Below are 18065 nucleotides of genomic sequence, written 5' to 3'. Positions count from 1 at the left end.
AATTGCAAGAGAAAAGTCAGAATTGCATGACTTTCTCGCAAATTTTTTTTATTCTCTGACTGAAACAAGCTTCCATACATTACTAAAAATAATAATAATAAAAAGAGTTATTATAAAATAAATATTATTAAATATATATATATATATATATATATATATATATATATATATATATATATATATATATATATATATATATATATATATATATATATATATATATATATATATATATAATAAAAAAAAAATAAGACTTATGTCAGACTTATTCATTTGTTAGGAATAATTTGATCTTTTGGTTTGAGTCCATTACAAAAATAATCAAATAAAATGAAATAAAATGAAAGTTGTATTTATAGCAAACATAATCACATATACCTTTATGGACTATTTATGACGACTTGTGGTGCTTTTGTGATTGTGAAGCTTGACAGTCCAAGTCATCATTCACTTCATAAGAAACTGGTTTTCAGAATAAGATTTTTGACAAAATTCTTCATTTAGGAGTGAACTATTCCTTTAAGATTTTTTTTTTTTTTTTTTTTCATTTTTTCCATTTTGTTTAGTTGTGCAGATTATTGAAATGATGCACGAGTCTTTACAGTGAAATAATCCACGCTTTACAAAACTGTGAAAGTTAATCATCTCTGTATTATTCAGTCTTGTGTAAAAAGTCTTACAGTTTCGCTCATGGAACACAGATGAGAGTGAAAGAGAAGAGGATTGTGAAAGAAGGAGGTCCGCTACTCTTTAGCCTCCTGCTCAGTTTGGGCCTGGCTCATGGCGTGCGTTTCGGGCGCCAGGTGCTCCTCGATTTTAATGGAGAACATGGTGCTGTTGGTCTGCACGCTCTCGTCCAGCTCGGGCAGCAGCTCGCCCTCCTTGAAGTCCGTCAGGCCCTCGTCCTTGTTGTTGTTCGAGGGGAAACCCACGAGTGGCTCTTTCAGCTTGCCGGCGTGGTTGATGTAGAAGCGCTGGTTCTGGAAGAACTTGATGATGGTGTGTTTGGGCAGGTCCAGCTGTGCCGAGAGCGTGTGGATGGCCTCCTCGTCCGGATACAGGCCCACGTCCTGAATGAAGCTCTGCAGGATGCCCAGCGCCTCCATGGAGATGCGGTTGCCTTGTCGACTCTTGCAGCGGTTGTCGTCCTCGGTCTCGGCGGGTGAAGCCGTGGAGGGTTGCCGCGGGGGAAGCCGCAGTCCCGTCTGCTGCTGTTGCTGCTGCAAGGGCTGCTGGGATAGAGGAGGCTGCGAGGGGTGCGGCAGGGGCAGCTGTGCTTGGAGCTGAGAGGAAGGCTGTTGATGAGTCTGAGAGAAACAGAGAAACATGCCAGTGTCAAACTCAAGGGAAGTTTTTTTTAGCGTTCAGAATGGTTTTGAATGAGTCTGAACTATGCAGTTTATAATATTAGTTTCGCCATTATGTGTCTTTTGAATTGAAGTATTTGTTTTGAAGTGAAGAATGTATTTATTTGAAGTTTTTGCACTGATGTCAGGCTTATTAATTTGTTAGGAATAATTTGATGTTTTGGTTTGAGCCCATTATGATCAAAATAAAATAATAAAATAAAATAAAATAGTTTCTGTATTGATGTCAGACTTAATTTGTTATGAATAATTGATCTATTTGGTCCAAATCTGAACTAGTATTGATGTCAGACTTGGTCCAAAAATAATAAAATAAAATAAAATAAAATTGTTTCTGTATTGATTTCAGTAAAATAAAATAATAAAATATAAAATAAAATAAAATAAAAAGTTTCTGTATTGATGTCAAACTCGGTCCGAATCTAAAATAAAATAAAATAAAATAAAATAAAATAGTTTCTGTATTGATTTCAGTAAAATAAAATAAAATAAAATAAAATAAAATTAAATTAAAAATAAAATAAAATTAAATAAAATAAAATAAAATGTAAAATAAAATAAAATAAAAAGTTTCTGTATTGATGTCAAACTCGGTCCGAATCTAAAATAAAATAAAATAAAATAAAATAAAATAAAATAATAAAATAAAATAAAACAACATAAAATAAAATAAAATAGTTTCTGTATTGATGTCAAACTTGGTCCAAATATAAAATAAAATAAAATAAAATAAAATAAAATAAAATAAAATAAAATAAAATAAAATAAAATAAAATAAAATAAAAAATAAAATAAAATAAAATAAAATAAAAAATAAAATAAAAAATAGTTTCTGTGTTGATGTCAGACTTGATTTGTTATAAATAATTTGATCTATTGGTCCGAAAAAATAAAATAAAATAAAAGAGAATAATTCTTGTTTAATAATTGTGAAGTTTTTGCTCTGATGTCAGACTTATTCATTTGTTATTAATAATTTGATCTATTGGTTTAAATCGATTAGGTTCCTAAACTGAACAAAACTAAAAATGTATATAGTAAATAGTAAATAAAATAAAATGAGAGATGGAAAGATTCAACAAAAATAATATGATCGATAAATTATGATTTTATTTATGCCACCCACCTCTAGCACTCGGATGTGGGGATATTATATCTTAACCTGCTCCCTGTGAACACGAATGCGAACTCTTTCATCAGAATATTCACATATAAAGTGCCGGTCTGATGATTGCTTATCAAGCCCTATTGAAAAGCTGTTGCTGAACACGGTAAACAGACTCAATACGTGTGGAGATGGCATCGCACGGGTCCTGAGAGAGATGTACGGGTGCGAGCGCTATCGCTGTCTGTGTTTAGGCCACTCTCACACCGCTGTAAACACATGACACATTCGCTCTGAAATGTGCCATTGTTTGTGAGTTTGGGCCATTGTAGCAGGCAGCTGCTGCTTTCCATGCACCATACAGACGGCTTTTCCTGGGACATTCCCAAAGGGAGCAGGAATGCTTGATAACATTTTTGCAAATGCACTAGTCTCCTGATAACATTTCAAAGACATTGGGATACAATAGGCAGAAAATATGGGACATGAGCAAGTACAAGGTCAACAGCTGACATGCAGTACATTAAAGATGAAGTATAATTTTACGTGTATTTTGTTTTATGGCTTTATTATCCCACAGCATGCAATTATGTTTATGTAAATGTTTGATAACACTTTACCATAAGGTCTCATTTCTTAACATGAATGCATTAGCTAACATTAATAATGTGCAATAATCTGTTAATGTTGGTTAAAATATTGCATTAACCAATAGTGTAGAGGTAAATGTTGAAATCTGCAGCAGCCATGATTGGATCCCGTCACCTTAAGTGGTGAAAATGGAAGTGAATAAATGTTTTGCTATTTTCTTGGAATGACCATATGTTTGCGAGTAAACAAAATAATATCTGATCAAATGCACAGCTGTAACCACAAGAACTTGGGGATTTTTGTGATTAAACTTAGATTCAGAATAGTGATGAATTGATCAGAATAGCTATAGCTGTCCTTAATATCTAAATGCAGACAAACGATGTTGCTAATGACTGCTTTACTTACAGTGTTTGAAACAGTCATACAGTCATCCACACTTCAAATGATCACAATTAGACACAATTCTGGGCAAATAAAAACAAACATAAAGGCTTTACCACATGGGTTTTTAAAATAAAATAAAATAAAATAAAATAAAATAAAATAAAATAAAATAAAATAAAATAAAATAAAATAAAATAAAATAAAATAAAATAAAATAAAATAAAATAAAATAAAATAAAATAAAATAAAATAAAATAAAATAAAGTTTAATAATTTGAAACTGATGTCAAAATTATTTATTTTTTTAGGAATAATGTGATCTTTTGGTTTGAGTCCATTATAAAAACAAACAAACAAACAAACATAAATAAATAAATTATTATTATTATTATTATTATTATTATTTAATAAGTTTTAGCACTGACGTCAAAATTATTTATTTGTTAGGAATAATTCGATCTTTTGGTTTGAGTCCATTACAAATAAAATAAAATAATAAAATAAAATAAAATAAAATAATTATTTTTGTGATGTCAAAATTATAAAATAAAATTATAAAATAATTAGATCTTTTTGTTTGAGTCCATTACAAATAAAATAAAGTAATAAAAATAAAATAAAATATTATTTTTGTGATGTCAAAATTATTATTATTGTTTAATAATTTGAAGTTTTAGCACTGATGTCAATTATTTATTTGTTAGGAATAATGTGATCTTTTGGTTTGAGTCCATTACAAATAAAATAAAATAAAATAAAATAAAATAAAATAAAATAAAATAAAATAAAATAAAATAAAATAAAATAAAATAAAATAAAATAAAATAAAATAAAATAAATTATTTTTGTGATGTCAAAATTACTTATTTTATTGTTAGGAATAATTAGATTTTGAGTCCATTACAAATAATAAAATAAAATGAAATAAAATAAAATAAAAATTAATTGCTTAATAATTTGAAGTTTTTGCACTGATGTCAAAATTATTTGTTAGGAATAATGTAATCTTTTGGTTCGAGTCCATTACAAATAATAAAATAAAATAAGATAAAATAAAATAAAAAAATTAAATTAAATTAAATTAAATTAAATTAAATTAAATTAAATTAAAAATTGTTTAATAGTTTGAAGTTTTTGCACTGATGTCAAACTTAATCAGTTTTTAGGAATAATTTGATCTTTTGGTTTGAGTCCATTATGATAATAAAAAAATTAATAAATAAAATAAAAAAATAAAATAAAATAAAATAATCTCTGTATTGAAAATAAGTTTCTGTATTGATGTCAGACTTGATTTGTTAAGAAATAATTGGATCTATTGGTCTGATTTCATTAGGTTCCTTTATATAATAAAATAAATAAAATGGAGATGATGAAAAGATTTCCAGCAAAAATAGCCATACTGTGATCGATAAAATATGAAATATGATTTTATTCATGCCACCCACCTCTAGCACTCAGATGTGGGAGCTTTTATATCATTACCACATGTTTATTTAATACATAACCCACTTCCTGTTGAATTTCCCCCCCAAAAAAATAACTAGATCTTAATCAGGGTAGCACCATATTTAATGTCTGCCAGGAATGAAAAGACAGAATGGCAGTGTGTTCAATGGATCGCACTGTTTAATAACAGCCGAAGACAGACAAAAGGTCTGTTATGAAAATGATGCATGATCTAGGACTATAAGTGTATCCCGCACAGTCTACAATATGATGTGTATCGTGTGTGTTTGTGCGTCTCTGACCTGTAGCGGGTGTGTGTGTGTATCGTGTGTGTGTCTCTGACCTGTAGCGGGTCCGTGGGCATGTGCAGCAGGTGAGGCGGTCTGTCCGTGTGGTGCTGCTGTCCTCCGTTACTCTCCTGCTCATATATAGCATCACGCTCCATTTGGGACAAGCTGAGGAAGCGGCGGATCATGGAAAGGTTCTCCCAGAGTGTGCGGTTCTCCGGGGACGGGTCTTCTTTCCAGCGCAGCAGTTCACACAGCCAGCCCTGCAAGAGTCAACAGACACGTCAGATTTCTGCTCAAGGCTGCGTTTGTTTAAGCAAAAATACAGTAAGAAAAACAGTAATATTGTGAAATATTATTACAATTTTAAAAAGCTTTTATGTGAATATATTCCACATAAATTGATCAAAGCTGAAAATCAGCAACATTACGGCAGTCTTCAGTGTCACATGATCCTTCAGAAATCATTCTAAAAAAATAAAATACAAATAAATTATTGTTTAATAATTTGAAGTTTTTGTAAGGAATCTTTTGATCCCAGGCCATTATAATAAAATAAAATAAATAAAAAGTCACATGATGTCAGTGTCACATGATCCTTCAGAAATCATTAAATATATTATATATATATATATATATATATATATTGTTTAATAATTTTAAGTTTTCTCACTTATGTTAAACTTATTCATTTGTTAGGAATAATTTGATCCATTACAAATAAAAATAAAAAAAGAAAATAATAAATAAATAAATAAATAAATAAATAAATAAATAAATAAATAAAATTTTTACGTTTTTGAACTGATGTCAAATTTATTCAGTTGTTAGGAATAATTTGATCTCAGTCCATTATGATAATAAAATAAAATAAAATAAAATAAAATAAAATAAAATAAAATAAAATAAAATAAAATAAAATAAATCAGTGTAGCATGATCCTCCAGAAATCATTCTAAAACAAACAAACAAACAAAAAATATTGTTTAATATTCTGAAGGTTTTGCACTGATATCAGACATTCATTTGTTAGGAATAATTTTATCTTTTTGTGTGAGTCCATTACAAATAAAATAAAATAAAATAAAATAAAATAAAATAAAATAAAATAAAATAAAATAAAATAAAATAAAATAAAATAAAATAAAATAAAATAAAATAAAATAAAATAAAATAAAATAAAATAAAATAAAATAAAATAAAAAATAAAAAATAAAATAAAATAAAATAAAATAAAATAAAAAATAAAATAAAGTGTCACATGATGTCAGTGTCACATGATCCTTCAGAAATCATTGCTCAATTTAATGTATCCTTGCTGAATAAAAGTATTAATTTCTTTATTTTAAAAACATCTCACTGACCCCAAAGAGTTGTTTTTAGCATTTTATGTTTATTTAATATTTGTCCTTTTTGGATAACCGATACATATTTGAAAACGTCATGAACTACGGCAGTATAGCGAACATTTTAACACTGCAATTTAACACTTTAGGAGAGAATCTTTATATTCAGCCAGTTCAGAAACAGTGACCCTGATAAAGAGTCTTTTTTCATGCTCAAACAGCAAAATTACGCTCTAAAGAAAGCTGAACATGTACAAAAGCATTATAAGTCCTCCATAAATTCCTAATATAAAGTCTGGTAAAATCCTACTTTCAGGAAAGGAAAAGAGGAAAAAAGCTCTTGCAGTTGAGTCCTGGCACACTTACAAACGTGATGCCGTAATCTCCAGGCCAGTGTGTGGCAGCACCTTTCATTTCCACAGGATTACCCAGCACACACACACACACACACACACACGGAGCAGAAGCCAGAGCCACACCAGAGCACTGCATGGCAAAGATAACTCAGCATTTCTGTTGTCCCATGTTCCTGCTCCTCCCAAAAGCCATGTAAAGCCCCAGAGAGTGAGAGAGAGAGGCTCATCAGCTCACCTTGTTCCTCTGCCACGTTTGTCGCGTTTTGTTTTATTTGCACGCGCGGGATTTGAGCTCTGTTCCTGCTGTGATGTCTGCAGCCGAACACGGTTCAAACACACACCTTATCGCAGCCATTAACACACTATCGTAAAATAATCCTCAATCAAACATCTGCAAACAAATCCCACTGAGCCACCAAAAAAATCGACGTACAACCAAACCAGAGAAAGTCAACAGAGGTATTAGCATTAATGCTGCTGCATTATAGAACAAAAACACAACAAACACTTCTGCAGTGGACGGACACACTGATGGAGTAATGCTCTCTGGGCCTTCAAGACCTGAAACTGTGTTTGTTTTTGTCCAATTGCATTTCTTCCACTGTCTTACCAGACACAGAGCGCACTCGCAGAGAGACGGCCGGGATGCAGGAGCGTTACTGGGATTTGTTTGGCCAATTCTGTCATATGCATATTATTGAAGGATGTGGAGATAAGAAATGTAGTCATGTATAACTAACTGCTTAGTGATGATGATAAAACCTACAGAGGCAAAGTAAATCGCTCTTTTAAAGCAGTTCTCAGTTATGTTTCATTAAGCATCAACTTTGTCTTATAAAGTTTCTCCTCGAAACATTGAGAAATAAATACGAGTAATAATGAGTCAACAGTTGACGTACAGTAAGAGTAGCGTGTTATGTGGAGCTCAGGATGAGATCGTTTGATTGCAGAGTTTGGTATTTTGGCAGAACTGAGCACAGATTGAGATTGTGGTGATCACTTATGAAGCTCTAGATGAGAATAAGGTTACTGGGATTTTTTTTTTTTTTTCGTTTTGACAATAAAATACAATCTTAAAAAAGCTTAATATTTTATTGTATTTTTGGTGTTATTTGGGGATAAAAAATAAAATAAAAAAATAAAATAACAAATAAAAAATAATAATAATTAAATTAAAATGTGTAAGATTTTATTGTATTTTTGGTGTGAAATGGACATTTTTTTTTGATAAATAAAATAAAATAAAATAATGTATTGTAATGTGACCTGGATTTTTTAATTTTTGGGGATAAAATAAAATAACATAACATTAAAAAAATTTAATTAAATTAAAAAGTCAAAGATTTTGTTGTATTTTTGTTGTGAAATGTAAATAAAAATTAAATACAATAAAATAAAATCTTACACTTTTTTAAATTAATTTTATTGTATTTTTGGTGTGAAATGTGACCTGGACATTTTTTTGGGGAGGATAAAAATAAATAAATAAATAAAAAAGTAAAATAAAATAAAATAAAATAAAAATAATAATAATAATAATAAAAAAAAAAATAAAAATAAAAAATATATATAAAAAAAAATAAATTAAAAAGTCTAAGATTTTTTTGTATTTTTGTTGTGAAATGTAAATAAAAATAAAATAAAAAATAAAATACAATAAAATAAAATCTTACACTTTTTTAAATTAATTTTATTGTATTTTTGTTGTGAAATGTGACCTGGACATTTTTTTTTGGGAGGATAAAATAAAATAAAAAAAAATAATAAAATAAAATAAAATAAAATAAAATAAAATAAAATAAAATAAAATAAAATAAAATAAAATAAAATAAAATAAAATAAAATAAAATAAAATAAAATAAAATAAAATAAAATAAAATAAAATAAAATAAAATAAAAAATAAAATAAAATAAAATAAAATATATTTTTTTTTTTGTGAGATTCACCCAATAGCCATATGAAAGAAAAATCACTAGTGAAATTCATAATTATTTTTTTTATTAGGCAATGAAATGGAATTCAAATGCAGATGCTGAAGTCTCCTGATGTTTGGAAAAAAAAAAAAATCTATTAAATTTGCCTTAAAAATATTAAGCTTTAAGATTTTATTTTATTAAGCCACATTTAATGGGGTTTCAGGACAAACATCAGGAGACTTCAGCATCTCCATTTGATTTCCATTTCATTGCCTACTAAAAATAGTTGATAGATTTCAATAGTGATTCTAGTGAATCCCAGAAAGAGTGTCCAGGTCACATGTTAACACAAATTAAGTAATGAAATCAAATAAAATCTTGATTTAATTTTAATCTAAAATTTCCTTAAATGTAAATTATCGTGTGTATGAAATATGACCTTAAAATGTTCTTGACAGATTTGAGTGAGATTCACCCATTCACAGCTCAACTTCACAAGCGTATGTTACCCATAAAGGCCGTGTGGTTGTTGGACGGGTCAAGTGGTGCAGGATGAGCGGGTCCAGGAGCCCACCAGAGCCTCATTGTGTTGGAGGTATAAATAGCAGTGGTGCATTCTGATAAAAATATTTCTCTTGCACACAATGGCTGAATTCATGCGTAAGATTCACCCAACTAAGCAGGACAGCGTGTGTATGAGTGTGAGGGCCGAGCGGTCACAAGCTGCCAATGAGAGACGCACAGGACACAACTGTGAGAGAACAGCGTGGTGTTTATGTCCCTCGCCCTGCCCGAGATGCCAGAGAGCACGTTAATAACCTTGGGATTGAGTTCAGGAGCCCCAGACAGTTGCGGTTTTCCACATCACAGTCACATGGCACCATCAACACCTTTTTATTATCTCATTTGCTCCTTATCGTCCCCTCTGCTCACCCTGTTCTGCCAGGCCTCGCACTCCTCAGAGACGACACCGGCCTCAAATCGCTCGGCCCTCGGCGCCGCCGCCACTCCCGAACCGGCCAGCCGCATCACTGGGCCGAATCCCAGTCCGTATACTTATACTGCGCACTAAAAGTGTGTGCTTGGACAGGAAAACTTTGAGAATATAGAGACTGGGCAAGGTCACTGGGAAACGCACTCGCTATGGTATAAACTACACAGACGTATAGTCGAGATACCCATCAAGAAACAGTAGGAGGCGACTGAGTGAGAAAATCAAAGCTATTTAAGAGGGAAATCTCTCTAAATAACATTTTATATGGTACCAAAAATATGACTTCATACATCACCCTTAGAGAGTGTGATGCATTAAACAGCATCTGAGCAGATCAATTTACACTTAATACCACCAATATAACTAGAAACAAAATGGAATAAATATATATCAAATTAAACATGTTAAGTAAAACACAGCAATATTAAACTAAGCATTTAGCAACAAAAGTAGGTGCAAATCAAAGCAGATCCTCAAATGAGTAAGATGAAAAAGATATATTGTGATAAAAAATATAAATAAATTAACTTTATATTTTTATAGATTTTTTTTTGCTTTCCTGTAAGAGAAGATATGTTGTATATGTCTTTGTTATATATTATATTTTTTGTAAAAAAATACCATATACATAATTTTAATTTTTGTATTTTTGTTTGTTTTTGTTTTTTTACACAAAATATATAAAACAAAATTAAATGAAAAATATCATGTCTTCTGGACATGGTAAATTATGCTTGGAAAAAAGATAAACATATCTTCTTTTATAGGAAAGCAAAAAAAAAAATTCTATAAAATATAATAAAGTTAATTTACTTTGTTTTTATGTATATAAAAAATTTAATTAGTTTATTAAATTAAATATTTTTAATAAAATAAAGACATATTTTAAGATAGCATGTATTGTTGACATACAGTATACCTCAAATTACACAAAATTATCATCAACATAAAACTAAATAAATTTCTATTCATAAATAAAAACAATTATATATATATATATATATATATATATATATATATATATATATATATATATATATATATATATATATATATATATATATATATATATATATATATATATATATATATATATATATTTATTTATTTATATTTATTTATTTATTTATTTTTTTTTTCTCCAAGTAGGTGATAAAATTTACTTAATATAATAAACAACTGAAAAATAAAACTTTAACCTAATAAAAAATATATAGACATTCAAAAACTGATGCAAAATAAATTCAATTAACAACTACATTTCTTGTTTTAACATCTTTAAAAAAAATAATAATAATTTTATATATATATATATATATAAATAATTTTTTTTTTTTTTTTTAAAGATGTTATATATATAATATATATGTATATATGTTATATAAAGATATATATATACACATACATACATACATACATACACACACAATGAATAAAATTATATATATAAGACATGTATTGTTGACATACAGTATAACTCAAAAATTACACAAAAATACTATTCCTTCCGGACACTATTGCATCCTATACTTGAGACGCACTAATCCTAATCTTGCCTACTATATAGTTTGTATATTCTGTAAATCATGATGTTAGATCAGCTGGTATCTCCGTCACCGCTGTCTCCAGATCAGCGTTCTGCCCTCTACGACACGGCTGTTCGCTTATCAGTCATCACATCGCTGGCTGCTTTTCTCAAACAAGTCAGCAAGTTTCGGTAGAGATACGGCCCCTATAGACCGGAGGGCGTATCAGGATCCTCCATTAAACAAACACACAAACTCCTGGTCTGTCGCTCACACGGACGGCTGTCAAAACCGCAATCTGGGGGCAGATGTTAAAGAACCGCTCTTTCTTTTTCACTCTTTTCCATTGTTTTTAAATAAAGATGCTAATCCATTGTTATGGCTTCAGTCTTGAGCGCGTTGAAGTAAAAACAAAAGCGAGAAACAAACATCTTGATGTCAGGCAGAGGGCTGCAGTGTTCAACAGACAAAGCATTATTGTTTCCTGCTCTCCCGCCCCTCCTGAATCTGGCACCGGCTCAGCTTTGGCAGACAGTGTCATGCAGATCAATTCAAAAGATAATACAGTATGTTCAAACCTGTTTTCGTCTGCGCGCGGGGCCCCGCGAGCGAGCGAACGTGTGTGGGGTTTGCGGATGTACGAGTGAAGGAATTGGACCCGCCGCATGCGCGTCAAGTCCATCTGTTGGCTGAAATATATTAATGCGTTCGCACAGCATATGTGAATCTTCTGCAACAATAAGCAGAAAAAAAAAAAAAAAACAGGCCAAAAATAGGCCAAGAACGGACTGCCTTTTTGGATATCTTGCTATGCAAATAGACCTTCTCCCAGTATTTATTCAAATGGTCTTGGCATGGAGGAAGAGAAAATGAGGCCAGAGCCCCAGATGAACTCTAAACACACAGAGACGCGTCCGTTCCCAACAGATGTGGTCAAGAAGATACTCATGTCTGTAGCCGGAGGATGAAGGCGGTATATTTAATCACTGCAGACCTCCGAACTCAAGGGGGCGATAGAATAAACAGACCGTTATCATGCGCTGGTGTGGACGCAAATATAGTTATCGTTCTTGGTGCGAACGGGCCTTTATCTGTTGATTCACATGGCTAAATAAAGATATTGTTTAGCACATAATTCATAATTCTCACCATATATGCAAGGCTGCAGTGCCACGTGTTGCGTCTTGTCTTGTTTGATTGCAACATGTAAATGTATAGAGCCGTTTTTTCATGAAAAAATTCCCCTCAGGGATCAATAATGGCCGTCTGTTTGTCTATCCATCTATCTAGACATCTCCAGACAGAGACAAAAAGGTTGTTATGTGCGGGTATTCAAAAAACCTGCTGAGCAACATGCATGACGCCATTAATACGTTCCCTGTGAGCTTTCTGGAAGTTAGTCTACTATACACTGTGGCACCAGGATGTATTTGGATTCTTAAAGTGGTCATGAACCGTGTTGTTTTATTGTTTTATAATGTTTCCTGGGGTACACTTATAATGTTAGTATTAAAAATGGTGATTAATTAGAAATAAAAGGCATTTTTCCTACCCTGATTTTAGCCCTCTCATTTGAGGGGCGTTTCTGCTGTGAGACTTCAGTGTAAACGCCCACTGCTGTGTGTAAACTCATCTTTGCATATGAATTAGCTCAGTATTACTCTCTTGAATGCTTTTAGCACCTTTTTACTATTACAGCTCTCAAGGTTAACTAATCATGAAAAGTGATGCATTACATGTAGATCTGTGGCATTATATTTAGATCGTGGCATGAAAGGTTGCAGTGATGAACATTGTAGTCGATCACAGACATGTTGTTGAGATCATGAAAGCAGTGATATCGTCAATTTCTGCACACTAACGAATGCTTTCATCATAACTAACAGTGCAAACATGATGTAACTAAGGGATTAGTTGAATAAAACGTGAGTTTTGGTGCGAGTCCAGAACTCAGTCACTGATAAACTCACGCTGTTTGATTGACAGCTCCAGCGATTGTAAAGGGAGCGTTCTTTGATCGCTTTCTATATATAATTTAATCACTGTTTAAATAACAGATTATTTTCATCCTACTAAGAGAAACAAGGTGAAGTTGAGCGTTTAGTCGCTGGTTTGATTTACTGACACACAGACAAAGATCATCTGACTGTACATGAATCATTAATATCAGATCAGGCATTAGAATGAACACAGTTACTGACATGTTGTTGCATTACTGTCGAGTCCATATCCTAAAAGTCTGAAATGTGATTGATTTACCAAAGAATCCACAGTGAAATGTACTGAATACAAATAAATAAAGCTCAACTGAAAATAAATAACCATATTCCTGCATTAGTATCCTTTGAAAGGTAATATTTTTAGTCTTTTATTGCTCTTCTCATTAACACGCCAGTGGGCGGCACTAATGTTACAATGATGCAATGAAGCCTTTATGTATAATGCATATTAATGCATTAATTATGCCTTGTAGTGCACCTTGTAATACATTGTATGGTCTATATGAATAACTGTAACCACAGTTATAATACATTATAATACTTTTCTATTCATTGAAAACACCTTTACAAAGTATAATGCATTAACACATGACAACCGATTTCAGATATAAGGAATGCATTTAAGTTTGGTTACAATTATTAATGAAAAAGATATAATGCATTATAGCTAGTGCTGTCAAAAGACTAATCACATCAAAAAAAAAAAAAAAAAGTTTGTTTTTATATAATATCTGTGTGAGTATTGTGCCCAAAAACAACTTAAAATACTTTGCACCTTCTACCTTCTGTCTATAAAATATTTGCAAGAAAAAAAGCAGGATTATCTGGTGCTCCCTAATAGGTTAACATTCAAGAATCCTGAAAAAAAAAAAAAAAAAAAGACCCAGGTTGATTGCATCAAATCAAACAAAGAGCAGCGAATGCCTGCAAGGAGCCCTCGACACACAAGCAACCTATGAGAAAACGCTAGTCCATCAATTATAAGCGTGTGATTGAGATTTAATTCAAAGCTGGAGTTTAATTGCTAATATCAGAGAGTAATTAAGCAGATAAATCATGCCTGATCTTATTGAATTATAGATTAAAACTGCATAAAACCTCCAAATTGTACATGTCAGCTCCAACAGCACTCTTAATTAATGCACGAGTTTGCTTTAAAACGGCAAAAATATATCAAGTCCTAACTTTTATGACAGAAGCGTTTGATGAACTTGAATAGTTTTATGTTGGTCAAATATAATGTAACTATATATGTATGTGTTTGTGTGTATATAAGCACTATCAATCGATTTAATCACACATTTTTGTCATTAATCACAATTAAATTGCACCTAACATTAAACTTGTTATATATTTTTATATTGTAATACACAATATCACACTGAATCTTTGAACTAAGCACTACGAATGAAGGTCAGTTTCACTGATGCCAATACTGCAACTATTAAAAGATTTTTCTCAATTTCAAGGGATAAAATTAATAATTATAGCTGTTAACAAAGTATAATACATTAAATATAGATTAATCCTTATTAAAGCTACAAAAGTTATTCGGTCGAGAGCACTGATAGATTTTCTCTTTGTCTTTTGCAGTTTGATTAACATTAAATGACACAGTCAGCAGGTTTATTAGGCTGTTGTCACTTTAAGAGCTGACACACATGATCTCCCAACTCTTTACAGTCATTTAAGATTTTTTAAATCATTTAAAACGAGGCTACTTGCCAAAAACCCACATTTTGACGCGCTGTCTGAGAAGCGGCTTTCTGTGCGCACGTTTTGGTGGTGCGCGATCAGAGAGGCGAACTGAGTTCTCTTCTGTGTCTTATTGCGCTTGAATGGTTTAAAAGCACTTGAACGAATGATTGGCTGATCATAGGATAGGCCTACATCCGGACCATCTTCGGTCGGCCGCTCTCTCTCGCTTCGTAGAGCTGGCGAGTGAAATCCAGATAGCGTGATCATATACTGTTACGCTAGCCAAAGAACGCCACGGAAAATGGATGTTGTGTTAATTGCGTTAAATATTTTTAACACGTTAAACTGAAAATATTAACCGCAGAAATATGTGTAGCAATATATTATATGGGTCAAATGATCAATTTTTCTTTTATGCCAAAAATCATTAAGATATTAAATAAAGATCATGTTCCATGAAGATATTTTGTAAATTTCCTACCGTAAATTTATCAAAAATGTATTTTTGTGAGTGGATATGCATTACTAAGGGCTTCTTTTGGACAACTTTAAAGAAAATGTTCTCAATATTTAGATTTTTTTGATTCTAGATTTTTTAGTAGTTTTATCTCGGCCAAATATTGTCCTGTCCTAACAAATTTTATTTTATTCAGCTTTCAGATGATGTATAAATCTCAATTTAAAAAAATTGACCCTTATTTTTGTGGTTTTGTGGTCCAGGGTTCACAAGTTGTATGGATAATTATCATCAAAATTTTACAAATTTTCAAGACATCAGCTGTGTTATTTTAATTTAAGGGAATTTAATAATTTAGGATTAAATGGGACTTGAGGGGGGAAAAAAAGAAAAAGAAACAAGAACTGTAAAGTTCTAGGACTAATTGTGGTTGTGAAGTAACTATTTGCAAATATTTTAAAATATTAGACATACATATAAGTGTGCATGACAAAAACGCAAAAATTCTCTTGTCTCGTCATATGAATCATGTACATAGCATAATTAAACTTAAAAACGTTGAAATTTAATTTTAAAAAAACGTCGAGCAATTTGCATCACTGGATATTACCGTGAGTCGTTTAATTTTTCTATCGTAGTTGTCAAATATTAAATGTTATGCTACTTTCACTATTATTCACACACTTTTTCACTATTAAAACTAAAGCATTGCACTCTTCAGTAAACAGTAAGCCCCGCCTTCTTTGTTCTGATTGGCCATCTCAATCATTCTGACACTGACGAGCGCTGTAAGCAGACCAAGCAACAACAACAAACACTTTTAAAACTTTTTGTCATCCTAACAGAGTGGTGCGAAAAACAGAACAGCCTCAAGAATATCAAATATTCGGGGGGACGATTTGGCCATTTCTCTCTCTCTCTTATGGCCCTGAACACAAGAGTGAGTAAAAGATGCCAAATGGAACAAACGGACATATATGGGACAACATGTCTGTCTGATGTCCAAAACATTGCAGAACACAAGAAGTGAGAGAGAAGAGAAGGGAAACAGGAGAGCAGGTCCGGTCCGCCTCTGTACGCCGTGGGCGAGCGCGTCTGCCGCAGCCATTGGCTGCAGTTAAATTGAAATATTTCGCAGCGTGTGTCAGAAGCATGCAGAATGGTAATTATGACAGATCTGATTAAGCGGGCGAGTCGGGGGCCGGGCGAGGCGGCTCCGGGCTGCAGGTGCGACCTTGTGCATTCCTGCGTGTGTAAATAAAATTAATTACAAGCATGGGGGCGCGCGGCGCGTGACATCGCTACGTGCGGGGAGTCCCACGGGGGGGACCCTAATGGAATATTTTCCCGGAGTCTAATAATACAGTTGGTATTGACTTGAGGTAATTAGGGGGATCATTAAAGCCGCTTTTCCCGGCGTATTTGCCTGCCTGATCAGATTAGCGAGAATGGGCCTCAGAACAAGCCCTGTGTGGTCTGACAGAGGAGAACGCGAGAAACCGGGCCACCTCTAACACTACCTTACATGCAGAGACAGAGAGAGAGAGAGAGAGAGAGCAGATGGAGAACAAGCAAGAGAAAGACGAGACGCCGGTCACCGCAACAGGAACAAGAAGCGTTAAACGACGAGGAAAAAGGTTAGCTTGGAAGAGAGTGCTGCGATAAATCAGACGCGAAATTAATTTCCCAGACATCTGGGTCTCTGGTTCACGAATATTGTGTCTTTAATAATACAGGGGAACTGCAGCTGTTTCCCAGGCAACCTAATAACCAGGCAGCCAGATAAATAAATAAATCAATTAATAAACAGTCATGGCCCTATTTCCGCTCTCCGAGGCCCGCCGCTCCCATCTGCCTCGCTCACGCCCATGGGAGACAGCGAATTCATAACCGTAAACAAACAACTCTTCAAAATGAAGCACTATAATGAAAAATATATATTCCGTGTAAAATTATGGGGGAATAGGAAGAGGGAGGACCGATCTTCCCTATAGGAGCGTAATTTCATTTGCATCCGGCTTTGGGTTCTCGTGCCTTAATGAAAGTAAACGCAGTAGATACATTTAGATCTCTATTTTTTCCCTCTTTTGGAAAAACGCTATCATGGATTTTGTCTTAATGCTGTTGGAGCAAACAGGAACAAAATCATTTCCATGACGACTATACTGTTTCTAAGAAGCGAATGTGAAACGGGTCCATATTCTTTAGTTTACATTACAGCTTGAACTATGATTGACAGGTGACATCAGGGGGAGGGAAAGTCTCATTTCACTGGACAGAAACCTGTGCGACACCTCTGAGCGCAAGATGATGTCATCAATACTGACAGTCGTTTTTCAGGAAGAGAAAGACTGATGCTGTCATTCAGACTGCAGGTTAACAATCAAATGAATAAAATAAATAACAATTAAATGACCACTTATTTTACATAATATTTAAATCAAAATTCAATAAAAAAAAAGGTGAAAACAAAATGTTAAAAAAAAAAAAAAAAAAAAAAACAACTGGTTATATACAAAAATAGACCTGGTTGATATATTGATATATCATATGATAGCTTAATATTTTGAATGAATGTAGCTCCC

General features: G+C 32.3%; 1 protein-coding gene across 3 annotated transcripts in view; it reads right to left on the bottom strand.

Annotated features, from left to right (window-relative positions):
- Positions 1-228: 228 nt before the first annotated feature.
- satb1b (SATB homeobox 1b) overlaps positions 229-18065 on the bottom strand; it is a 65461-nt gene continuing 47624 nt past the window's right edge. For all 3 annotated transcript variants that reach the window (XM_067397864.1, XM_067397855.1, XM_067397872.1), the window contains exons 12-13: positions 5243-5449; positions 229-1307 (exon numbers count right to left, since the gene is read on the bottom strand). In XM_067397864.1, coding sequence (XP_067253965.1) covers positions 744-1307; positions 5243-5449 — 771 coding nt within the window. In that variant the 3' untranslated portion in view covers positions 229-743. The remainder of the gene's footprint in view (positions 1308-5242; positions 5450-18065) is intronic.

Source organism: Chanodichthys erythropterus, chromosome 2, assembly GCF_024489055.1.
Source record: "Chanodichthys erythropterus isolate Z2021 chromosome 2, ASM2448905v1, whole genome shotgun sequence".
NCBI lineage: Eukaryota > Metazoa > Chordata > Actinopteri > Cypriniformes > Xenocyprididae > Chanodichthys > Chanodichthys erythropterus.
The sequence above is the reverse complement of the archived record's forward strand: the minus strand, read 5'-3'. Positions and strand labels throughout refer to the sequence as shown.